The 27,419-nt window shown below is 33.5% G+C and overlaps 1 protein-coding gene across 1 annotated transcript in view; it reads right to left on the reverse strand.

Moving 5' to 3' along the window:
• Nucleotides 1–27,419, reverse strand: part of EPHA6 (EPH receptor A6) — an 836,036-nt gene that overhangs the window by 439,760 nt on the left and 368,857 nt on the right. Inside the window, exon 5 of the mRNA XM_045557615.1 lies at nt 24,043–24,378. Coding sequence (XP_045413571.1) covers nt 24,043–24,378 — 336 coding nt within the window. The remainder of the gene's footprint in view (nt 1–24,042; nt 24,379–27,419) is intronic.

The following is a 27,419-nucleotide window of genomic DNA, read 5'->3' on the forward strand; positions in this document are numbered from 1 at the left end:
TTTTCACGTGTGTTCTCTGTTGACCTTTTATCCTATAGGGATTGAAATGCCCCAAACTTGATTTTCCAGCCTGCCTTGAGGCTAGGGATAGCTATGGGGCCAAATTTTGACCAATAGAATCTAAGCAGACGTTTGCTGGTTATTATTTGATAAGAGTTTCCCCCAGTGAAAAGGGACAGAGGGGATATTATTGCCATTTTGCTGTACATCATTTTCTCGGCCTGGAAAACATCCTTTTCTCTGTTGTCTGGAGGTGCAGCTGGCATCTTTGCAATCAGGTGAAAGGGAGCCAACACGTTGTATGATGAAGCAGAAATACAGAAAGATTCCGAATCCCTGAATTATCTCTGAATTGTTCAACCCTCTCTGGCAAGACCCTACATCTATTCTTGCTATATGAGAAAAATAAATCTTCTTTATTTAAGGAACTCTTAATTAGATTTTCTGTTACTTTCAGCATTGCTAACTGGTAAAAAGGTACTTATCTTTATTCTCAGCATTTTCAGACATAATTCCATAGAAATCTCTCTATTGCTCATAAAACAAAGACAAGAATCGAATATTTGTTCTAGTTAAATGAGTAAAGAGAGAATAGTTACATAAATCTTTCTTGGGCCTAGAATTCTCTAAATTTAATGCTACCCCACTGTGTCCATATATTTCATGATTTTTAGACTTAAATACCTTTATTTTCTTTCATTCGAGTTAGGAGAGGAAAATGAAAACAAAATGTCTGAGGCCAAAGTAAGTAAACTTCAAATTTAAAACATAAAATGGAAAGAGATAGTAAATATAAACATAAGTTTTTTCTCATTTATGTAATCACTCATTGTAAACCAACATTTATTTGAAGGTCTATTAAATGACACATATGGTACTCTCAGGAAAGATGTGGTGAATAATATTTTTATTTTATTTCCTTCCTTCCTTTCTATTGATCTTAAACTCTTCTAATAGGGGCTGGGCTCTGACAAGCATTATGAAAGCAGATCATAAATTGGATTCTAGTTCTCTAGTGGGTGTAAGAGGATCTCTGACCAATGAGGACCAATGTGGACCAATGCATCTGTGTTCAAATAAAACATTAAGAGATTTCCCACCAATATGGAGCCCAATAGAAAAAAAAATAGTAAGAGAAATAAGAGAAAAAATATATTAATTTGTTTAAATTGGCTTGTGAAATAGTTTGTTATTCAATTACTCTTTCAAATCAATAAAATATTCACAAGTATAGAAAACCATATTCACAATTTGAACATGCAAATAAAAATGTAGACAACTAATTTTCACTTAAAAAGTAGATTAAACTCATATTTTAACATTAAAATAAAATGCTGTGGTTATAAAATACTATAGATCTCAATAATTCCATCTCTGATTCTATTTCATGACATCACTTTTTTATTCCTATTTATTTCTAATTGAGAGTAGAGTATAAACTGACCTCATACATAAATGACTTTATATGGAAATCTCTGGAGAAATATTCATTTACAGGCCCATCTTTTACAAAATAAAAGCAAAATATCAAATTCTTAATTTTTACTGTTTTTGGTATTATATTTGTACCACATTTTTAGCTCATCCTTTACCTAGTTTCCCAAGTTTCTGAACCAAGACAGGGTTCAGAAAAATGTTATATGAATAAGGTTGGTTCAGTATTTTATATCTCAATGGTTCAAATCGACATAATATTACTGTTCTCTAATATTTTACCAGTGTACCCAGGCTTTTGCCAACAGCTTTTATTTGGTACTTACAATTTTTTTTTAAAGCAACAATCAAATAAACTGAAAGGTACAGAGCTGAAATAAGTTGTACTTGTTAGTGTTAGTAAAATTTCCACAAAAGCCTAGCTTTATTATTTTTAAACATGAGAACCCCTGTAAGTAATGATCATTTGAAAATAATTCCTGTTAACTGGAAATGTTAGCATTTTACTTTTATGCATTACATTTAATTCAGTTTTGTATTGCTCATCCTCAAATGGAGTCTGGGATAAGGGGAACCAATCAAATATGATAAAGTAAAGACCTTTCCCCTGATAGTTGAGAGGATTTTGTTTAGGTCATGTTAAAATTTAAGTCACAATATTTTAATTATGTGTATTCATTTACATAAAATTGGTTATACTTCCATTACCACATTAGTTACTTAAGAAGAACAATGTATCATGGTATTTTATGAATGCTAAAAGCCTTAAATGTCCTTCATGTCCCTTTAAAAATATTACCAGCTATTTCAAAATATCTGTTTCTAAATAAGAAAACCATCTGAGGTCTTTGGAGAATCTTTCCTCTTCCTTTCTTCAGATTTTAAGTTATGGGCATATTAATCAAAACATCCCTTTACTTTACCTACGAATATAAGGTTCTAGCATCTAGGGAGGGAGGGGGGGTTCGTAAATTACAGCCCATGGGCCAAATCCAGCCAATGCCCGCTTTTGTAAATAAAGTTTTATTGGAACACAGTCATGTTCACTCATTTATATACTGTCTCTAGGGCTACTTTCATGCTATAAGGAAAGAGTCGAGTAGTCTGACAGAGACTATGTGGCCTGCACAGCTGAAAATATTCACTATCTGGCTCTTTATAGTAAAGAGTTAGGTTCTAGAGGGACACATAAAGAGATCTGGCATCTTCATAAAATCTTCACTTTTTAGAATTTGAAATAAATACTGGAACTGTCCTGTTTATGTCATGAAATAGCTTTGGTACAGAAAACTACAATGATGTTCTAATTTCACTCAAATTTGTGGACAGAATCAGAATGAGAACCAGGAGCTACAGATCTTTAGTCTCATTTCTATTCATCACATTATACTCTCCTCTCTAATATCTCACCTTGTGATTTTTCTTCTTTTACTTGGTGTGTTACAATTATACCAAAAGATGGTATAAATTAGAAAATAGCTTTGATATAAAATTCTGTGACTTAAAAAAATATTCCTGTATCTTTTACAAACATATTGATACATTTAAATTAAATTTCTTATTGAAATTATTTTGTAAGTATAACATGCTTTATATATTTATATAATTTTAAGTTATTATAAGTAAAGTAGTTGTACTATGAGTGCATTTGTTTGCAAACCTTATTTGCTTAGGGTAGTGTGTGTGTGTGTGTGTGTGTGTGTCTGTATTTATATCTCCTCTTTAATTAGAAGATATTTTATTTAAAAATCATGAAAATTTAACTTAAAAGTACCTTCCTTTATTTAATCATGTATTCCTTTATTCAAAAAATATTTATGAATGCCTCCTAGGTGCCAGTCACTCTACTAGGCCTTGAGAGTACAACAATGAATTTGATTTATTTTTGGTTAGAAAGTGAAAATTATGCAGATTGGCTGTAACAACACATTTAAACACTTCTTTAAAATATTTTTGTGTTCCCTGGCAACACATCTATAAACAAGTTTATGGTGTAGGTATGGAAGTGTGGTCATTTATAAACACCAATTGATTTTGCTTAGCACTTAACTTCACCTTTTAAAACAAAATGCTAATTATACATACTATGATATTTTAATTGACTAGGATTAAAACAGCAAAAGGAATATTTGACATTTATAGCTAGTTTTACTATAGAATTTTATATCAGTTCTAAATTATAGATATATTTACACCACCTAATTAGAAAGTAATAAATTATTTTCATGAAACTATGAGTCATAAAGAATATTCAGTTATTCAACTGTTCATCTATTCATACACTCAGCAAGTACCTACTTGTTGTATTACTAGGTATGCCTAGCATGAGCCAGGTTCTGTTGTAGGCCCTGGAAATATAGCCAATAAACATAACAGAAGTCCTTGCACGTATGGAGCTCTTATTAAGGCAGGTGGGAGGCAGAAAATAAACATTTGAGTAAGTTGGGGAAATAATGATATGAACAAAGTTAGGAGTGGTAGATATGAAAAATTATAATTTTAAATAAATGGCCAGGTAATGTTTCTTTGACCTAGTACTATTTGAATAAAGACCTGAGGTGGTAACAAAAAAACAAACAGAGGCCATGCAGTAGGAATGTGTCTGGCGTCTTTGGACAACAGCAAAAAGCCCCAGCATGGCTGGACAGAGTGGGTGGGATTATATCAAATACATTTCTTTTGTAATTGACACAATATATGTATGTTTAGAGGTTTACCAGGGAATATATGCATTCTAAATTTGAAGTCTTATTTTATTAAATATAACTTTTAATATTATAGCTTTTCCCCTAAAATTTATAAAATGGGTCATATTATAAACATATGAGCATTAAGAAACAGCAAAAATACTTGTTTTAGGACCAAGATCAAATATAATGAAAGAACTAAGAATATTTTTTTTTATTATAAGGAGAGAAGGATAATTTAGAGTTTCAATAGCTTCCTTTGATTTACAGCTGCCTCCAATTTAGGCAAGACATTGTGGTGAGAGGCTGCAAAGCTCACGCTCTCCAGTGATAGCTCAGAAGCCACCTGTGGTCAATAAACTTGCTGTGGTGGCTAACCATGTTATCTACAGAGTCAGCTAAAAGCTATTTTAATCTTTCTGTTTAATCTTTATTTTTTTGATGAAAGTATGTTTCTGGTTTGCAATAGGTAAAGAAGCAACAAGACTGGTATGAATAACTTATGACAAAGTATTCATAATTAGGGTTTTGTGGCTTAGAACAGCCACTCTCACTAGGCCCGGGTCTCAAAAGGTTGTCCTAATGGTTAAGAGCTCACTCCTTTGGACCCAGACTGCCTGGAATGGGCAAATTCTAGCATGTCCATACCTTAACTGGGTGATATTGATATTTTACTTAGTCTCTCTGTATCTCAGTCTCCTCATCTGGAAAATGTCAATAGTAACATCTCATTGGGTTGGTTTTATGACTTAATATAAATACAGAACTTGGAACAGTGTCTGACACATTAAGCACTTCGTAACTTTATCCCATTAAATGAAGGTTGAACTACATATTTCTTAAGATTCATTTGAAATCCAAAGAACAAGTTCTTTCTTGAAATACTTCCTTTTTCAACACCATTAAAAATCATTAGGTCAAGTAGGAAGTCACTTAAAGAAGAAGCTGTTATCCAATAAATGTCTACAGACAATAGGGGCCACGGAGTCTAGGTATAGAAACATAAATGAGAGATTAGTTAAGAATTATGTGATTTATGTCATCTCTAGGTTTTTCAGGTCACATTAACTTAAAGTGCAATTAGCCATTTTAGCACGTCTGTCATGAGAAGAGTCGACAGGCATTTTAATATCTGGTCAGCAGTGGTAGAGATATGTGTATCTGAGCCTTCTCCTCCTCCCTCATCTATTGTGTACATACCAAGATTCTGCTGCATCTGTCAACGCACTTCCTTGTTTTTTAGACTAACAAAGCTATTCTTAGATGAAGTCCATTTTCATATACCTGGACTCATCCAACCAGATGAATAATAAATGTGGCCCCCCTTCTTTTGCCTGAACTAATCGTTATTTGTACATCTCTATTTTCTAATATTTCCTCTGGGTATCCTGTTAAGGTAAAACACAGCTTTATGATGTCCTTTCCAATCAACATCAGACTATTTGTTTCAAGATAGTAATTAACTTCCTGCTTAATTTGCCACACTTAATTTGAAATTAGGCATGCAAGGCTATTAAAAACTGCAGTTGTGGTGTTTGCATCTGGCTGAGGCAGTAGCCACTGGCAGCCTTGATTTATCACTCTTCATTTAAATTCCTGTGCCAGTGATTTTACTTCCTAAATGCTGTGACTGGCATTTATGGATTTCAAAATCAAAGTGAAAATAAGCTACAGTTAAGAACTCAACCGCTCAGATCGATGAAAAACAGTCTTAAAACTAGATGCCCTGCAGTTAAATCCTAGGGGCTTGACCAAAAAGTGCTTAGTGCACAGAGATGTTGCTGTGGGAAGACAACCAGTATGCCACTCTAATGGCTGTTTATAAATCACTATCAAAACTGTGCATCTTGTAACAGTGCCATGTAAATTTGCTCCCAGGTGGAAACTATTTTTTGCTAAGCCTTCCTTAAAAGAACCCCCCAAAGTAAGCTTCTCTCTCTGGCAAATCTCATCTTTGATAATTCAAAACTCTTTATCCAGCATTGCTCATATTTGAGGAAGCAGACTACTAAAACCTCGTCTATAATTCTGCATGCAAAATTGTCTTCTAAATTGAATGAGCACGATCCTATAACTTTCTTATCAAAGACTGACTGTGATGTAAATCTTAACTCAGTGCAGAAGCAGACATGAAGAATTTGGCTTTCTACAATCCTGACAGAAACAAATTGTGAAAATTTATTTCTCCTGCATGGCTTCATAATCCCAAGGTTTACCTTACACTCTTTATGAGGCCAATCCAAATGCTATTCTTCCTTTAGGGTAAAGATCTTCCAGAAAGTATTCCAGCTCCAGTAAGCTTTTCTCTTTTTACCTAAAGCGTTTCTAATCTCTAAGTTAATACATATCTTAAAATATACTTCCTTTCATTCTTTCCTAGCATTTTTTGGTCTGCTAATCTTGGCTTCCTAATTAGAGTAAGTAAGGTTTTTGAGTAGACCACACTATCTTTTCCTTTCTTACCTGTATATGTGATGGAATGGATCATTCATGCATTATGGCTTAATACATGTTTGTTCAATCATTTGTTACTTAAATATTTACTGAGCATCTCCTTTTTATGTAATACCGTTCAAGGATTCAGGGATAGAATGAACCAAATAATAAAATACACTGAGAAAATCCAGCCCTCATAAAGATTACAGTCTACTGTTGAAAACCAAATTATATTTAGAAAGTATTGCATCATGGAGTTAAATGATGGAATAAAGAACACACACAAGTCACTGTGAAGAAAGTTACTTAGGCATAATCTTGGGAAATAAATTTATGATAAAAGCAAATGAGAAAAAAAATTGGTAAGGTTGAAAGTGAGAGTGGAGTGTGAAAAACAAAAAAGAAAGAAGACATTCTATTGTTATGCCTAAAGAATTACAATTGTTTCTATTTACATGGTCAAGTTTTTAATGTAATACATTTTTTATTTTTCAAAAACCATAAGGATATTTATTTCTTCTCACTGACAGTCAAAGGATATGGACTTGAACATGTGAGGAAATATTACTAAGACACTTCACTTTCTAAAAACAATTGTACAACTTGAAGTCACCACGGCAAACTTTCAAGAATACCTCAAAATATTACAGTGTAAGGCCTCTGGGAGGAGCTATATGCATGAAAAGTTAAAATAAGATTTTAGGAGTGGTATTCTTTTTATTGGAGGTATAGAAAAAATTTTGCATATTTACATACAAACTGTATTATTTTAATTAGACCAAGTGTTTAGAATTATGTAGAAGGCTGATTTTAAATATGAAAATATTGTACACGGTTATTGACTGTTAGAATGCTCATCATGTTATCTAATGCAATACACTAATTTTGTAGGTAAAGCATCTAAAGTCCAGAGAGATTAAATGACTTGACTGAATTCACACAACTGGATAGTAGCAGTTTGGGGACTAGAACTCAAAGTTGATCAGTTTCTGACCAGCTGTTTCCTGGCTCTATAAATGAATAAACTACTGGGTATTTCAACAGAAAAAATAGTGGCATTATGAGTTATAAATCCATGAGTATGCAGATGGTAAATAGCAGACTAAATTATATACACAGGATGTATAGAAATTTGGGGCCCTAGAGATCCATGAAACCAAAAAGACAATAGTCCCTCCTGTATATTTTCAGGGCATTCATGCTTAGGTTTACACAACAGAACACAATGCCTTCTGTAGATCTGTTTCAGGATGATAAATCTAAAAACAGAATGCTTCTTGTTAATGTTCTTAGTGAGCACTTTACAACCAAGGGGTAAAACTATCATGGCATTAAAACTTTAAAAGGTTCCACTTTAAGTGTTGTAGAAATTCCGTGTGTGGGGCGGTGAGGGATGGGTGTGGTAGTATATGTATATATATCCACACATCGAATTCACTAATTTATAGCAAGTACATATTTAGTGGATAGATTTTATGTGACAGGAGCTATGGTAGGACATGGGGATTTACAATTCAATAGTTAAGACTGACATGTAATTGATATGCATAGTATAGTAAGTACTATGATAGGGTAAATATAAAGAGCTATAGAAGGATAAGCAAGGCCAGATCATGAAGGACTCTGCAAATCACTTTAGAGAAATAACCATAAACACACCACACAAAAGAAAACACTGCCAACATTTCACAATTTTTCTATTCATTTTCTCATAACTATATTTATACACATCAATTGTCACGTAACTGGGGTGATGGTGTATAACTGAGGTGATGGTAACCCTGCTACACTTAACACAATAGTGTAAAAATTATTCTCATTCATTAATCTTGTTATTCCATCTTACAGATTTAGTGTATTTTACTTTTTATTTATTGTTGCCATTTAGGATATTTATACCTTTCCCTATTATAAATAATGCATATTTATGCACAGAGATAGTTTTTCTACCTGTATTATTTTTCTTATATATTGATGACATATATTAACAGTAGTGGGTTTCAAGAGTATAATAATTTTAAGGTGCTGGATACACACTGCCATATAATTTTGCAGTTACTCTTGTAGTGGTATGAGAACTTTGACTAAATCATACACCAAGCAGACATAAGCATTACCATCTACCAAAAAAAATCAACATGTCTAATTCAATCACAAGAATATTACCAACCATTACTGTTTTAATTAGCATTTTCTTTGATTTGTAGCAAAAGTGTTTTTTTTTTTTTTAAACACATATTAGGCAATTGCAATTTCTTCAGAGAATTGATTGCCTTTGTCCTTTGCCACTTTTTTTTACCATGGTCTATTCATTATTCATTACAGATATTTTTCCCTGCTTACTATTTTTTTTTTTTTTTTTTTTTTGAGACAGAGTCTCGCTCTGTTGCCCGGGCTACAGTGAGTGCCCTGGCGCCAGCTTTGCTCACAGCAACCTCAAACTCCTGGGCTCAAGCAATCCTTCTGCCTCAGCCTCCCGAGTAGCTGGGACTACAGGCATGTGCCACCATGCCCGGCTAATTTTTTCTATACGTATTTTTAGTTGGCCAGATAATTTGTTTCTATTTTTTAGTAGAGATGGGGTCTCGCTCTTGCTCAGGCTGGTCTCGAACTCCTGACCTCGAGCGATCCACCACGCCCGGCCCTGCTTACCATTTATTTTCATTTTGCTTATACTAGCTTTTGATGTATGAGATATCTATTAAACCCATCTGTCTTATGCTTTGTAATTTTTTGTATTTCTCTGTTCATTATTTACATATTCACCTATATTTATCTTTTCTTAAGATTTTATTTTTATCATTTATCTGTTTAATCCTTTGGAATTTGTTTTAGGGTATTTTTTTAGTTAGCAATCTAACTTCAAACATTTTAAATAATAATTTTCCCTCAACAAATTTTATTCAATGATGAATACTATTCCCTGTGGTTAGAGATATATTCTTTATCCCATTATCAAATCTCTTTGAGTATTTAGAACTTCTTTCAAGGCTATCTCTTCTGTTCCTTTGATCACAAACTATTTTTATGCTATCCTTGGAAAAACTAATTCCTGAAATATGAGCTAATTATTCATTAGTTGATTTTGATTAAATATACTTCTCATGTTTTAAGGGGACATTCCTGGATGAGAAACCATGTTAAAAACAACCATATCCAAATGAAACAACACTATATTTTATATTTTTATAACACCTTCATTATCCCACCAACAGTTGACATTTTCAATATACAAATACAACACACTGAAAGTTTGGAAAGTATCATTGAAAAGAAAACTTTTACGTAGAAAACGTGGAATAATGAGAAAAGCAATGTTATTGAAAAATGAAAATTTGAGGAGTCTTCACTGTCACCCTGGGGAGAGTGCTGTGGTGTCAGTCTACCTCACAGTAACCTCAAATTCCTGGGGTCCTCCTGCCTCAGTCTCCTGAGTAGCTGAAACTACAGGCATACACCACCATGCTCAGCCATTTTTTTTTCACTTTTAGTTGCCTGGCTAATTTTTTCTATTTTTTTTGTAGAGACAGGGTTTTGCTCTTGCTCAGACTGGTCTCAAACTCCGGAGCTCAGGCAATCCTCCCGCCTCAACCTCCCAGAGTGCTAGGATTACAGGCATGACCCACCACACCTGGCCAAAAAAGGACTTCTTATGCCAAATCCAGTACAGGAATACCATCTGTTTGGCATATCTGGGTTAAGTTTAGACAGTGAAGATTCTGAGTATTTGGTTGTTTTAAATCCCAAACATATTTATTCTTCTTAGTTGTTTAACAAACAGGCAACAAAGACTTTAGCACTTTTTGACTCTAAAATGATACTACAGTTTTCCTGAAATCAAGTCCCTACTGGCCAAATTTATGTAAAATACAGTATAACTCTTCTCACACTGTGCCTATTGTGCTTCTGACACCTTGACAAGCCTTCATTGGTTTAAAAGTCACACAAAGGCAGGTGTATGAATTCATTCTTTCCACTAGGGTGGGGAGTGAGGGACCATGAGCCACCAGAGGGAAAAGAAAAAAAAAATAGAAAACACAGAATGAAATTAAAATTAATAGAGATGGAATCAGAGAAGACCCCATATAGCAAAAGCAATCTTATGCAAAAAGAACAAATTGGGAGGCATCAATTTATCAGACTTCAAGCTATACTAACTAAAACAGCATGGTACTGGAACAAAAACAGAGACATAGACCAATGGAACAGAACTGAGAACCCAGATATAAAACCATCCTCATATAGCCATCTAATCTTTGACAAAGCAGACAAAAACATACACTGGGGAAAAGAATCCTTATTCAATAAATGGTGCTGGGAAAACTGGATAGCCATATGTAGAAGACCAAAACAGGATCTGCACCTCTCACAAAAATCAACTCATGGTGGAAAACAGACTTAAACTTAAGGCATGATCTTATAAGAATTCAAGAAGAAAATGTTGGAAAAACTCTTATAGACATTGGCCTAGGCAAAAAGTTTATGAAGATGACCCCAAAAGCAATCACAGCAACAATAAAAATAAATAAATGGGACCTGATCAAATTAAAAAAAAAACTTCTACATATCCAAGGAAACTATCACAAGAGCAAACAGACAACCAACAGAATGGGAGAAAATATTCGCATGCTACACATCTGATAAAGGGCTGATAACTGGAATCTATGTAGAACTCAGGAAAATCAGCAAGAAAAAATCAAACAACCCTATCAAAAAGTGGGCAAAGGACATGAACTGAAAATTTTCAAAAGAAGACAGACTAATGACTTTCAAACATATGAAAAAATGCTCAACATCTCTAATCATCAGGGAAATGCAAATTAAAACCACAATGAGATATAAATTATCTCCAAGAAAAATGGCCTTTATCAAAAAGTCCCATAACAATAAATGTTGGCATGGATGCAGACAGATAGGAACACTCATACAATGCTGGTGGGAATGCAAATTAGTACAACCTCTATAAAAAGTAATATGGATACCTCAAAGAGATATAAGTAGAACTATCATTTGACTCAGCAATCCCATTACTAGGCATCTACCCAAAGGAACAAAAGACATTCTATAAAAAAGACATCTGCGCTAGAATGTTTATAGCAGCACAATTGCAAAGATGTGGAAACAACCCAAGTGCCCATCAATCCATAAGCAGATTAATAAAATGTGGTATATATATACCATGGAGTATTACTCAGCCACAAAAAACAATGGTGATCTAGCACCTCTTGTATTTTCCTGGATAGAGCTGGAACCCATTCCACTAAGTGAAGTATCACCAGAATGGTAAAATAAGCACCACATGTACTCACCATGAAATTGGTATTAACTGATCAACACTGAAGTGCACAAATAGTAGTAACATTCATCAGGTGTTGGGCAGATGGAAGAGGGGAGGAGAGGATGGATATATTCATACCTAATGAGTGCGGTGTGCACCGTCTGGGGTCTGGGGGATGGACACGCTTGAAGCTGCCTCGGGTGAAGCAAAGGTAATACTCAGAAAACCTACATAATTTAGTTACTTTTTGCGTTTCATCCATCACTGTGGAATCTTCTTTTATTTAGAAAATGGATAACAAAATTATATAATATTAACATTTTTAATATTTTAGTTCTAGCAAAGAAATTATTTTCTCATAAGTTGACTATATCTAATATTTACTTTTAAAGTATTGATAAATTATATGGCATGACATTTACCAATAACCAATATTTACAATTTCATTAAATCAGTATTAAGGCAATAATGTTTAATGAGATTTTAACATAAACCAACAAGACTTTATTCTCACTGTGTTTTGTCAAAATTTGACATAAGCAAATAATTAATCCCTTTAATTTATGCTGCATTCAAACTAATAGAGTACTTAAAAATGTACTTAAAAATGTGTTATATGTTTTTAGCATGTCTGCATTAGAACCAGCTTAGTTATAAAAAAGAATCTATAGCACCCTGTAATATCTCAAGATTAAATTTTATGGATTCTAAAATAATAAATTTTTAAATAAATACTTCCCTGTTTCAAGGATCTGAGCTGCAAATGTTAAGGCTTTGAGCTATAAGAGAAAATTGAAACTCACTGTTCATCACCAGGACCTGTGCACTATTTAAGGTAGTGAGTTTCTTTTTCTCTTTGCCTCGAATGTTCCCTGGAGGCATTATGACTGTTGTTAGAATGACCTGTGGAAGCACTCAAATTTTGAAAACAGCACTCTAATTTTTAAAATCTCATTCTTCTTTTGGAGAGTCTTTTCCTTTCAAGCCTAACATTTCCATAGCACTCACTTGAGAGAATAACTGAGAGTTTCTCAGAGTATCTTGCAAAAAAATGCATCCAAGGTGTATTCCTGAAAAATTCTTTGTTTGATATAGTTTCACTCCTCTGTGGCTCTTTTAACATTTGTGACTATTCATACATAACACTTCTCCAGTCTACTAGAAATACAGAATTGGGGATGAGTGGAAGAAGCTGGGATCAGGATGATAAACTTGCAAACTGAATATAAGTAGGCATGATCTAACTGGAATGTTCTATTGATGGTCTTGCTGTCTACAAAGTGATGATGCAAAGAATGGTGACCTTCCATCTCCTGAAGTACAATTTCTTTTTTTTTTTAATTTTTAATTTTTTTCTATTTCAGCACATTGCGGTGGTACAAATGTTTAGGTTGCATATGTTGCCTTTGCCCCACCTGAGTCAGAGCTTCAAGCATGTCCATCTCCCAGATGGCAGTCAAACATTTCTACTGGCAATTTGAAGATTTTAGGTGAAATATATGGAAGGCCAAACTAAAAGAGTCAGTTAAAAGATACAAGAGGATTGATAATCTTTCTTAGAGATCTCTGAAATAGGATAAAAATAACATTTATTTTAGAATGTATATGTGCATCCTGCCTGATGACTGGTAGCTGAACTCTACATTCTCTTAAGGTTCTTTCAAGCATATAAAAATTGTCACTTTATAAGTGTAAAACTAATATGAGCAGGCAACAATTAGGTAAATAAAATTCAGATGGTAGAAAATAATTTATTTCAAGAAATAATTCTGTACATCAGTTATAGTTTAAATTTAAATACCTAATTAAGTTGCATTTCAAACAGCATTCAGTTGTTCACCTCTTAATATGAGTATCTCACATATTGTAGAAAAGGTAAAGACGGCAGTTGAACATTTTAAATATTCACAACTGCTCAGCACATTAAACATTTATTCTCATAAAAATAGAATGAGAAACCTCCTCCCAATTCTAGGAATATGAATGTGTAATTCCTGTCTATAACTGATCAACATGTTTATGACAAATAATAAAAAACTTAAAAATACCAAATTCTGAAATAGGGCATAACTACTAAATAAACAGGTCCAAATGCAATCTAAACTCATAGACAGACAATGGCCAATCATCCACTATTTATATAAAGAAGTCTTGAAATACGAAGTTAAAATTGGGGGGGGGGGTTATTCATTCACATGAGCATTATAAAGTAAAAAGTAATGCATATTTTAGAGATTTAATAATTGAGCAGAAGATTAAGTTTTATAAAGACCAAATGAAAGGGAACAGCAAACACATTTATATTTACATATTACAGATATATTTATCATCCTTGCAATATTATTTACTTGCTTTAATGAAAGATTAACAAACATGTAAGCTGAACCATAGTTTAAAATGATGAATACAAATAATTTAAATGAGTTATATCATAATTATTTTGAAGAAAATGCTTTTCTATTTAGGACACATCTTGAGAAGTGACAAAGATAACAATATAGAGCAGAGCATAAAGGTATCAATGACTGAAATCTACCCTCAGGTCTATTAGTACGTCAAAATAATTAGAATAGCATTAGGCAAATAATGGAACTATCTCTCAATTTTTTGTTTTTAATTTTTCATTACTAAAAGCTTTTCTTGCTGCCTAACAGAATAAATGTGTGGTCAAACAACTCGACTTTCTTTCATAAAAATAGATAAGTGAAATGTCAACATTCACTGCCTGTCATATCACTATTTAATCATTTATAACTTTATACATATTTTAAGGGCTTGTGTACTAAGTAACATTTCACTCCGGTCTTAAAATGTATATTGAATCAGATATATTTAATTTAGGTTTTTTCTCTTTTTCTTTCTTTTTTTTTTTTTTTAACTTAGGCAAGCTCTCACTTCCATATCGTAGAGAATGAAAGACTGTTAGCTGCACCACAGCAGGCACCGGCTTTCATACACTCAAACATGTACCTTTCTTATCACTACATGACATATAGCACAGTACTTGGTGTGTCACAGTCACTGACTACATTGGTTTGTTGAATAATACAGGTAAATTGGAAAAACAATGACATTACTAGTTTGAAAAATGTTTTCAGGGCTGGCTTCATGAGTGTGTGATTTGTGTATTGCACAGCTCCCTCAACCCACTTAGAGTTTAATGCTCACTAATGACATCTTGAGATTCTTTTGTCTTTGCACTCATGTTTTGTTAAGTGAAGGCTAAGGGGACAATGCAGCACATGCTGGGAGCTGGAAGCCCAGGCTCTAGTCAAGGTCTAGCTGCCATCACCTCACTATACCCACAGGACAGGTTCTCCCTGGCACATTCCCCAACTCTCAGCCATGCAGGCTTCCAATCTCAACCCCTACCTCATGATTGCTGCCACAATCCACTTGGGTTGGGTGAATGTATTGACCTCAGTGGAGGGAGGACCACATTTCTGGGTTGCCTCCTATCTCCAGTGGGAGATCTGCACATCATGGGAAGGAGCTAGGATGGGTCTCCTGACACGGGAACATCTTGGGGTGTGTGTGTACGTGTGTCTGTCTCCCTGGGAATTTGGGACAGTCTTGAGCATCTGGGCGTGTGTGTGTGTGTTTCTGTCTGTCTCCCGGGGAACCTGGTAGAGTCTTCATTGTCCTGCTCAAGTATCCCTGGTGCAGAGGGAGTGCTACTTGGGCAGACTCAGCGTCAGAGGGAAGGGGATCCTGTCTTTTTCTTTCTAACCTTTCTGAGTCTGGCTTCCTTGAGACACCCTTGGAAAGGAGGAAGTTGGGGTGAGGGCAACTACAGAAAAAATTGTATAATTTTTATGATTTCATTGTTATAAATACAAAGCATTTAAAACTGGCATTGAGCAATATAAAGATAAATGGTCGAGTTTATCCTAATAATTTGAAATTTTACTTTTTCTTTACTTAGGACATTAAATGGCAAACAAAAAGCACCATGACAAGTTGAGAGAGAGAAATCATTGGAGGAAGGAGCACTATATTTTAGCACATTTTATGTCCCTTCTTTTCTGCTTCTTGAACAAAGGGTTCTGCATTTTCATTTTTTACTGGACATCACAAATTATACAGGTGGAATTGACTGTTTTAGAATCCAAACCAAATTGAAAAGTGTTGAGGAATATATCAAAGAAAAAACATTACTTAATCTAAAGATGTTATATGGCATTTTAGTCTGATTAAAAGGTCAGAAATTAGTTTTTCAATCTTTATAACTAAAGTATTTTTTAAGCATGAATATTACATTCTTAATGATCAGAATAATCTGTCAACCTTGAAAAAATTTGTTTTATTGCTACACATTAATGTGTTTTCAATCCTTGTAAATATTTACTGGAAAGTAAGAGGCTTTTAGAAAACAATTAAAAAATAAAAACAGTGTTTAATAGTAACCACAGATGAATCAGTTATTCAAATCAATTTATGTTGTAGGTAGAGTTTAATGAAACAAAATTGGCTCCATTTTCAAAACTAAGAACTGTATCAAAAATGGGCTAAACAGTTTGTGAGGCATTTGTCTAACCATAAGGTAGAGCCTTATATCAGAGGATAGTTATAAATTATATGGAGTATGATCATACACACTTATCTTCAGTTCAGTTGGAAATCTGCTAACCTGCTTTATTTTTACAGGATTTAAAGTATATATAAATAACCTCTACTAATATTTTTTTAATTTGTACAAATTGCATTAAAATTGTTAATGTAATAGTAGAGGCATCAAAACAGCAACAAGGTCTTATTATTTTATACTAAAGAAAATACATAGTCATCTTTCCTGCAAAATGTGCAGATGAGCATGCCTCCGAATAAACAGCTGATCACTATAAAAGCCAATTGCTTAAAATCAGGTTTAGGATTAAACACATTTCTCTAGCAATGTGTGATCATGGAGAAAAAAACAAGATTACTATTAAAGGATGGTTTAGTGTTGACTAAAACCTTTTGTTGAAAATTCTGTAGGTATAGCACCAGAAGATTTACTGACCATGAAATTTAGTGTATGTTAAAGAATACATGTGTAATAATAATTTCTTGTTACTTTCCGGACATATTCCTACTTGAATTTAACGCTTTACCCTTTTTATGCCTGGAATAGTCTTTTTCTATATATTCATAGGATTTTCTCTTCAATTCACTATCTCCTCAAGTGTCATGTTATTGAGAAAGGTGTTTTGGTTTCCTTGCACAAAAATTCCTCCTCCATTTGCTCTCAAATCCCTATTCATTCTACTTAGTTCTTCTTCATGGACATATCACTCCTTGACACTAAAATATAATGTCTATGAAAGCAGGGTATTGTTAATTAGTTGATGGTTTATCTCTTTTATTGCTATATCTTTAGTATATAGTTCTTGGTAAATAGTAAATATTCAATATATATTTTTGAATGAATTAAATGTGTAAATGAAAGATTGATTCCTATCATCTCCAGTTTCTATTAGTGCAGTCAACAGTTATTTATTGTTACAGGTAACATAAGTTGAGGATGTTCTTAATCAAATAATACATCATGTTTGCCCTTAAGAAGCTTACATATTCGTTGGGAAGGCAAATTATTAAAAAATATATGATTATGGTCCACTGAGATAGTAACAGGGTAGTATTATATATAATCTTCTGAGAACAGTTGTTCAATTTTATACCTACTGACTGGGAGCCGAGATATTGACAAACTCTTGGGGAACTAATTTCTAAGGTCCAAAGCCCTTTTTCTATATCATTCAATCACTCAAAAGATGCATACCACAAAAAGACTAGACTTGGAAGTAATTCGATGTTTCTCAGAAATAAAAAAAAAGTTTACAATCATCCAGACTCTATAATTAATATTTGGCTAGACCTTAAAGTTATTTAGTAATGATTACCAGATTGACATCTCAATTATCTTCCATAAATATTCAGTGTGCTATTCAGGGGAGAAAGGAAAATTTTATACTTTACTATATCTGTACCTCTTGACTATGCAATTTGCTTATGTTTAAGAAATATGAAAAATACAAACAGTGCAGCTCTCTCTTATTTAAAACATAGTTATCACATATTTTTAAAAACAAAACAAAATATTATGCCCCTGGCTTATATTTGGTATATTTTTAGTAAGCATTTAAAACTTTTATGCTGATTTTTTAAACTTTGAATATAGTTGCCCAAGTTTTAGAAGAAATATTTGCTGTCAACATTTGTGTTTATGTGGCAAATCACATGAATCACATTTATGGATTTACATATATTGAACCATCCTTGCATCCCTGGGATGAAGTCTACTTGGTTGTGGTGGATTATTATTTTTTTTTTTTGATGTGCTGCTGAATTTGGTTTGCTATAATTTTATTGAGAATTTTTACACCTATATTCATAATGGATACTGTTCTATAGTTTTCTTTTTTTTGGTGTGTCCTTGCCTGGCTTTGGTACCAAGGTGATACTGGCTTCACAGAACAAGTTGGGGAGGATTCCTTTCTTCTTGATGTTATGAAATAATTTCTGCAGTATGAATGCCAATTCTTCTTTGTAGGTCTGATAAAATTCAGCTGTGAAACCATCTGGTCTGGGACTTTTTTTGTTGGAAGATTTTTCATTGCTGCTTCCATTTTGTTGCTCATTATTGGTCTGGTTCAGGAGTTCTATTGCTTCCTGGTTGAGCCTTGGGAGGTTGTGTGTTTCCAGGAATTTGTCTATTTTCTCAATGTTTTTGAGTTTATGTGCAGATATTTGGAGTCCTACTCATCCATAAAAAATGAATTAATACCTTTTGTGACAATCTGGATGGAACTGGAGACCATCCTCCTGAGTATCAGAAGAATGGGAAAAAAAACATCCCATGTACTCGCTATTAAATTGGAACTAACCAACCAGCACTCATGTGCACAGATGGAAGTAAAACTCCTGAAATCAAGAAATCAAGCAGGTAGGAGTGGGGAGGAGGGAATGTGTGAAATCATACCTAATAGGCATAATGTATACTGTCTGCGTGATGGGCATAACTCAAGCAGTGTAAAAACAATCCATGTAACCAAAGCATTTGTATCCCTGTAATATTCTGAAATAAAAAAAAAATGGAAACACAGTGAAGACTGTGAGAGATACCCAGAGATAAAATACATTAAAATGAAAATATAAAGACAAATGCTTACAGACAATAATTACCTACTCCAGCAGCATGCAAAAAGTTGGCATTTGAAATAGACTGTATTTCCACAATGCCATGAATGTAAATCAAATAGACATCTCAAGTTTAGAGATATATAGTGATTTTTGTTGATTTAAATATATTTTCAATGTTGGTTTAATTAATTATTGCTGCCAGAGAAAATATATTAAATCTGCAATCAAAATGTGAGCCTAAGGCAGATCTATACAGAATAGTCACTGAAGGGCAGAGATTGGGGTGTTAAATCTATATTTTAAGAAGCCAATGAATCGGACAGCTCACTTCTGACAATTGCTTTAAAGACCCTTTAGCAAATATCAGCAGAATTGGTTTGTAATTTAGCATGTCTTTCACTTTGAACATGGTCCCTAAAGGTTTTTACGCATGTCAGGATATCTACAAACACAATTTGTTTCAGGTCGACTATCCATGATTAACATTTTCCTTTACTGTCTAAGACCTAAATAATTACTTTTTACTGAACTACGTGCCTTAGTTTTCCTATAATGCACTAAAGATTAAAATCAAATATTTTCTAGGTGTTGCTTCCTTGTTTGCTCTCTAAATGAAACACCTTTGAAGACCATTTAAATAAACTATGAAAACAGAAGGCTGCAAATATAGCTCTTAGGAATTATAGAAGTCAGTTAATTAAGATTTATTGCAAAGATTCCTAATTATGAGAGTCATCGTCTTAACTCTATAATCTTATTTATCAACCAGAATCAGAATAATCAAGGAATGTTTCTCCCTAACTACATCTAAGTGGTTCTAAGTGATTTGGAAATTTTTTTTTTACATTTGTTATTTGTAAACAGGGAGCAAACAATTAAGGCAGAGTTGTTTAATGTGGTTTCCTTAACATTTCTTTTTTGTTTGTTTGTTTTTGAGACAGAATCTCACTCTGTTACCCGGGTGAGTGCCATGGCATCGCCCTAGCTTACAGCAACCACCAATTCCTGGGCTTAAGCGATCCTCCTGCCTCAGCCTCCTGAGTAGCTGGGACTATAGGCAAGTGCCACCACTTCCAGCAGAGACGGGGTCTCACTCTTGCTCAGGCTGGTCTCCAACTCCTGAGCTCAAGCTATGCTCTTGCCTCGGCCTCCCAGAGTGCTAACATTACAGGTGTAAGCCATCGTGCCCAGCCAATGTTTTTTAAATATGTTAAAAAATACATATAGTCAACTACATGAAAGAAAAGCTAAACCAATGCAAAACTTCTCTAATCTTCATGTTCCACACTATACATATATAGAGTAGTAAAAACATAATACATTTATATTTTTGGTCTCTAATAATTTTTCCATACTCGTAACTATGAACTCATGAGCAATGTTATTATTCTGCTGACTTTCTTTTCTCTATTTGTGTTCCCGGTAAGGCATCAGAATCTTCTCACAAGTGTTTGATTCCCCCAACTTGTTTCAGCTATTTGCAGACACCCCTCATTTTTCCAAAATTTATGTGAACGTTTCAGTTTCTTTCCCAAATCCTGCTGTACTTCTGCCATATACCATCTTAGATATCATCAGCCCCTAATCCCTCAATTGCTCAACCTTTGCTTGGTTCCTTCTGCTCAAAATTCTTTCCTTTCTCCCAGCCTCATTTTGCCAAATCACATTCTACTTATCCCTTAGAATGAAATTTAAATGCTGCTTCCTCAGGAAGAAATCCTCTTATCCTCTAAATTTGGAGAATATAGGTTGTCAGAGTATCCTAAGCTTCTCCTTGGCAGGTCTTACAACAATACCAATTACATATTTGTGAAATTAGTTGTTTATTTTCTGCCTCCCCACTGGACTTTAAGGTTTATAAGGACTCACTCACTATGGTACTTAATGTATACACTAAAATATATGTTGAATAAATTGAAAGCTTATACGTAATACATCACTTTTCTCTTTTAGTATAAAAACAATGATGTATAACCTATAGATAAGAAGGCAAAGCATTTTAATGTGATCACTTAGTCCAATGAAGTTGTGTTATCAGATAACTTTGAAATATCCCTCCTAAGTCACTTGAAAAAGAATTCCCAAAGATACTTCAGTTGGAGTGATGGGAAATCCCTTCCTCTATTTTGCAGCAATAAAATTATCTTATTTAAGGCTGGCACAAAATGGTGTTACTTGAAATCTGGTTCTGGAATATCCAGTTTCTATAAATTCCTTTTCTATTCAACACCAGATTCTGACTCCTTCAGATATAGAAAGAATAACTGATACATCCACAGAATGAATTATTTATAATGTTACCCTTGCCCGGAATAATTGCATTTTCACAAATGTGATTCTCTAACTTTAGAATTTCATGCACAAGGAGAGAGGGCCATTTTGGTATCTCTCAAAATTATGACATGAAAGTAGTTGCTTATATATAAGGCTGATCATAATATTTTATTAAGAAATATGTCATAATAGTTTAGGACTTTTATGTACTGCCAATGTATTTTGATTCTTTGTAACTATATCTAAAACAAAGTCCAATTAAATAATTTCTTAATATTCAACAAAGTTAAATTTATTGGAGAGGATTTCTTACTGATACTCTCCTTCCAGAATGTATAGTAACAATATATGGATACTATATCTTCTTTTACATGTAATATACCTTTTATTCCCCATATAGCAAAATGATTTTAATATATTACCTCATTTTAAAAATAAAAACAACTTATATTCTGTCTCTTTGATAAGTAGACAGACTAAATGCACTGTCTTTATAATTATAGAATGAAAGACTGCTGTATGAAATTATGTAACCATATTTATATACATTTTACTTAAGGTGATATATTTTTCCCCAAATTGTTATTTTTGTCCTATAGTTAAGAATAGTTGTACTGGGTTGTATTTTTGATCAGGTGGTAGCAATAAAAAGCTTAGAAATAATCTGCTGAAGCAGAGAGGCACAGAGTCCCTAATCTGCTTTATGTTGAAGATTTTGTTGATACTACAGGAAATGGGGAAAAAAAAAGAGGAAATAGGAATTCCATTTTAAACAACCATAAAGCAAATTCTATGGTGTGGAGCTATTTGCTGAGTGAAGGGGAAAATTACATAGTGAATACAAAGACTGTAATTGTACAATACTATGTGGGTTTTCTTAATTTATTAGAGGCATTTCTAAAGATTATTAGCAAAGTAAATTTATGCATAATATTTTGAATATTCACATACATTTCATATATATTGTAGAATATTAAAGTTTTCTTCCTGCACATTTCATAGGTTTAATAATGTTTTTTAAATTTGCATTTTGAAATAATTATAGGTTCATGGAAATTTTCAAAAGAAAATATACAAGGAGGTTCTGTACATCCTTTACCCAGCCTCCTCCAATGTTAAATACTTGTATAAATATAGTTCAACAATAAAACCAGGAAACTGACATTGTTCTAATCCATAGTGTTTGTATGTGTATATATATATATGTGTGTGTGTGTGTGTGTGTGCGCGCACACGCACAAAGCTCTATCCGATTTATCATATAGCTCCCTGTAAATACCACCACAATAAAATATATGCTAACACCACCACAAGGGTTTCTCCTTTTACCCCTTCATAGCCAAATTGTCCTCCCCCCAATCCCTTACCACTGGTGACCACTAATCTTTTCTGGATATCTAAAATTATGTTAAATCAAGAATGTTATATAAATGGAAGTATATTGTATGCAACCTTTTGAGATTGATTTTTTCACTCAGCATAGTGCCTTTGAGATTCACTCAAGTTGTGTGTTTCAACAATTTGTTCCTTTTTATTGCTGTGTAGTATTCCAGCACATTCAACATATTGTACTTTAAATATCACCATATGCTGCCTTAGGGTATATTATGGGACGAATTGTATTCCTGAAAATTTATATATTGAAGTCATAACCCACAGTACTTCAGAATGTGACTGCATTTAGATAGATCTTTAAAGAGTAATTAAGGTAAAATGAGGTCATATGAGTGGTCCCTTAATCCCATATGATTAACATCCTTATAAGAAGACGAGATTAGGAGATGAGGCACAAAGGGAAAGACCATGTAAAGACATGGGATAAGATGCACATTTACAAGCCAAGGAGACAGGTCTCAGAATTAGATCAACCCTGTCAACAATTTCATCTTGGATTTCTAGCTGGCACAACTATGAGAAAACAAATGTCTGTTGTATTTGTTATGGCTGCCCTAGCAAACTAATGCAGTATATAAGAATAGTTTATCTTTATACATTTGCCTCATACATAAGTGTTCATTTACAATACTTTCTGCTATAAGGCAATCACTTGTGTACCCATATAATTTATGAATGCCTCTCAAAGGAGTTTTTTACATCTCTGAAGCTTTTCCCATTTCATGTTCTGCAGTATAATTATATTATGGGGGAATTAAAGAGAGGATATACTTGTAAAAATCATAGGAGTGTTCCTGCCTGACTATATTGTAGTAAAAATCTTTAGTGTTATAAAGAGAACATTTAAATGAAATCATCAGATTTTTATAGATAGTTTAACTACTTTTCACAAACTGCCTATAGACAATAGCATTTGAACACATCCCTAGATTTTTCTGACTATTTCTTTTTAGAGTGGATCATGGTTAAATATGGTGGCTAGCTAGAATGCTTTTACAAGACAGACATGAATTATAATTGAAATAAATTCTTACTGTTGGCTTTATTTGACATGGAAAAGGGATGGCAGCATAAGTGGGACAATTGAAATTCAATTCATTAGGCAAAATGTTATTGGTTTCTGATTTCCATTTGTAAGTAATATGGATTTACTTATTAAGATATATTAGTGTATGATTTTATCAAAAACAAATACATGTTAGAAGGAAGCATTTCATCTTATTAACCATACTGCTAAGAAGTAATATCAAAAATATCTTTCTGCATCTAGAGAAAGAACAAGAACTACCACCAGAAAATTACCTCTTTAGAGTATGGCATACAATTGCATTGGACTTGTGAATATAGGCCCATTGGGAATATTATGCATCAAAAGGAATCATGAGGCTATGTTGAGAGAATAGCAGTGAAACTTACCATCTTGATCCGTGGTCACTGTGATAGCTGTGAATGGCTTGGGAGAAAAACTCAACTCAGAAACTCCATTCATGGCTTCTATTTCAAAGGTGTAATTCACGTGAGACACAAAGTCAAGCACTATCACGGAATTGTTGATCAGGCCAGTATGTCTTGGGATGAAGCGGAGTCCTCCACCACAGTCCTCACACTGGCTGGTGTCTAAGCCACATTTCTTACAGATTACACTGTATGTGAGATCTTTTCTCCCTCCTGTGTCACTTGGTGGGCTCCATTCCAAAATAAGGGCTGTTTCATTGATGTTAAAAACCACATTCCTAGGAGCTGAAGGTGGCCCTAGAGAAAAACAATTAAAAAACAAATGTACATGTATAGGACAATGAATTACACTATCGAAAACTTCATCAATAAATACTTGCTGTTCTTTTGTATTATTTTGATCTTTTTTCCTAATGGGAACTATAAAAAACATATAGTTAAAAATATCTGATTAAGTCTAGTAAGGAAGGAGTCTTTAGGGGTGTGGATGATCTATTAATAATATTCTAACTTTCTGGTATATGAATTCCAATATTTAATATCAAAAATAAGCACATCTCCAAAAGATATGGTAATTATGTTTTTTAAATGTGTTGACTGAAAAATACATAACAAAAAGTATTTTAAGTTATTTTATGGCCTTGATTACATCCTATTAATTAGATCACCATCCTCAAAATTGGAAAAATATAGCAATATACATATATAAAACATGTTGTGTTCATTCTTTCAGTCTTAATACTATGACTGATGTATAGATAACATCCCTATTCATTACTGTTGAAAATCACTATGGATCTTTTCCCCAAAGGTTGAGAATAAATGACCCTAAATTTAGGGTAGACAGACTATTTGGAAAAAGGGGAAAATAAATGGAAATTGGAGGCAACAAAAAACCTACTAAACATAACTAAGTGTGTGCTTAAAAGTAAGTGTGTCCCTAAAAGAGGTTCACATAATTCTCTTATTTGTCATCAAGACTGCATAAACCAAGTCAGTCCCAAGGAGTGGGTGAGCATCTGCTTTCTATTTTTCCATAACAGATCATACTCCATAGAGTACTTAATAGCCTTTAATTAATCCAACCTTTTCTTAAAAGTATGTCAATAATCCTTTACATTTGTTTGAGTCCTTTTACTCTCCGTTCCATAAACTTCATTGAGCAAACATTATCTGAAGGTCTACTAGGTGCCAGGCACTGTGCTAAGTGCTATATGTGAAATATCACAGAATTCATATTCTTTGAGAAACTATACTTATGATAGATACTTTGAAACATAATTCATTATATAAATGACTGGTGAAACAACATTCCTGCCATATTTTAGAAGGCTTCATTTTAAGAAATTTAAACCAATTCTCTAAATTTCTGTTACCAAGGAAATTTGCTTAGAGAGTAGGAAGGAATTTCTTTGCAGCATGCTCTCCTAGAAATTAAAGTTTTGATATAGGACCCTTTTGGATTTCAAGCTACAATCATCCATTCATTAAATAAATGTTTTGTTTGGTGACTACTATGTGGCAGATACTCTGGTAGGTCTTGGGTTTACAGTGGTAAACAAGGTAGACATTATTCTTGCTTTCTTGTTATTTACATTTTACTGAATGGGTAGATAAACACACACATGTAAACAGATGAATAAAATTCAAATTATAATAAGTACAATTACAAAAATTAAAGGACAGGAGCTAAAATACGAACTATTGGGGATATCCTACTTTAGATAACATTATGAGAAAACCTCATGGTGTGGTGAGGAGAATGTGCAGAGGTGTGGGAAGAATATCACAGGTAGAAACTGTGTAGTTCTTTACTCAGGAAAGATCTTGACATAGTCATGGAACTATCAGAAAATCACTGTGGCTAGACTGCAGAAGGAGAATGCATGAAGTGAGTTTTAAGGAACAGGAAGAGGCTGGATAATGCAGTACTGCTGGGCTCACTGGAATGCATCTGGATATTTTTCTATGTACAACAGGAAGAAACTGACAGATTTTATTTATGGATGTGATGTGTTTTAAAAAGAGCAGTCTGGCTGCATTGGGGTGAACGGTCTGAATGAGCACAAGGGACACAGCAATGAAATCTGTTATACAGTGCTGGAGTGGCATAATATTAGTCATAAATTTACATGACTGTATTGGGTTTGAGATTTAGGAAATGTTATTTTCTTTCATCTTTTTGCCAGATCCTGATGTCAGCAACCTGCAGGGTAAGAACGTCAACTACTCATATGTGTAGCACCAAAGCTAAACCTAGAAATGCCATGTGTAATTTTTCTAAAAGTTGCTGGGTACCTTGCTTTATGCCATTTCATGTTCCAGAGGATTTAAAGAAGTGTCTGCTTTCAGAAAGAAAAATATGGAGGGGATTATAAACTAGAGCTCAGGGAAAAATGTAGCTTTTTACCTCCAACGTATACATATGCCTGAGAGATAAAGATTAATTATTATTATCATAATAATGTCTTCCTGCAGAATGACATATTCATATTGTTGGTCTTTTATTTATAATGGAAAACATGAATTATTATTCACTTATATTTCCATGACTAGGAAGAATGTTATCAATTATGTGTTATGGGTATCTACAAGTATATAACTATCTGCCTGGAGATACTTAAAAAAAACCAAAAAAACAAAAAGGCCAACACCCTTCTTACTCAAGGGTCCTCATACCAATTTGCATGACGATTAAATAGCTTTTTAATTGCTGTTAAATTATGCCAGCTAAACTGTGATTTCATGCAAATATTAAGCTGTAATGACACGCAGTGAATCATTTACTAAGATTTAGAACTTGGAACAAAGAGAGACAATTAATTCTAATCCTCAGATTCAACTAAATTATGTGTCACTGGGCTTTTATGAATGTGGCCTGATTGCTTTGTTATCATTTATAAATTACACAAAGATTATGTGACACATTGAAAAAATAACTTGGCAGCAATAACACTTTTGGAGACATCTGTATTGAAAACTCTTAGGGATTTCCTTATGTTGATTTTTTTTTCTTTAAGGGAAACAAGTAATTCACACAGAAGAAAAGCAATCTCCACTGCTTATTCTCCAAACGGACATCATAAGAAAAGGGCAATTATTCTGATTTGCAACCAGTTGTTTTTCAAGTCCATAATATAATAAAACTTACATTAAAACTACAATTTTGTTTCTACTAGTTTTTTTACTATTTTATTTTTAACTAGTGTTCTATCAGAAAACACTTTTTTGCCTTCAATTTGGATTTCCCCTTTATACATTCAAAAAATAAAGGGATAGTGTTCTACCAGTGAAACTTACGAGAAGCTTGTACCAATGTTCTCTTCTCTTTCCAGAAA

Source organism: Lemur catta, chromosome 1 (assembly GCF_020740605.2).
Source record: "Lemur catta isolate mLemCat1 chromosome 1, mLemCat1.pri, whole genome shotgun sequence".
NCBI lineage: Eukaryota > Metazoa > Chordata > Mammalia > Primates > Lemuridae > Lemur > Lemur catta.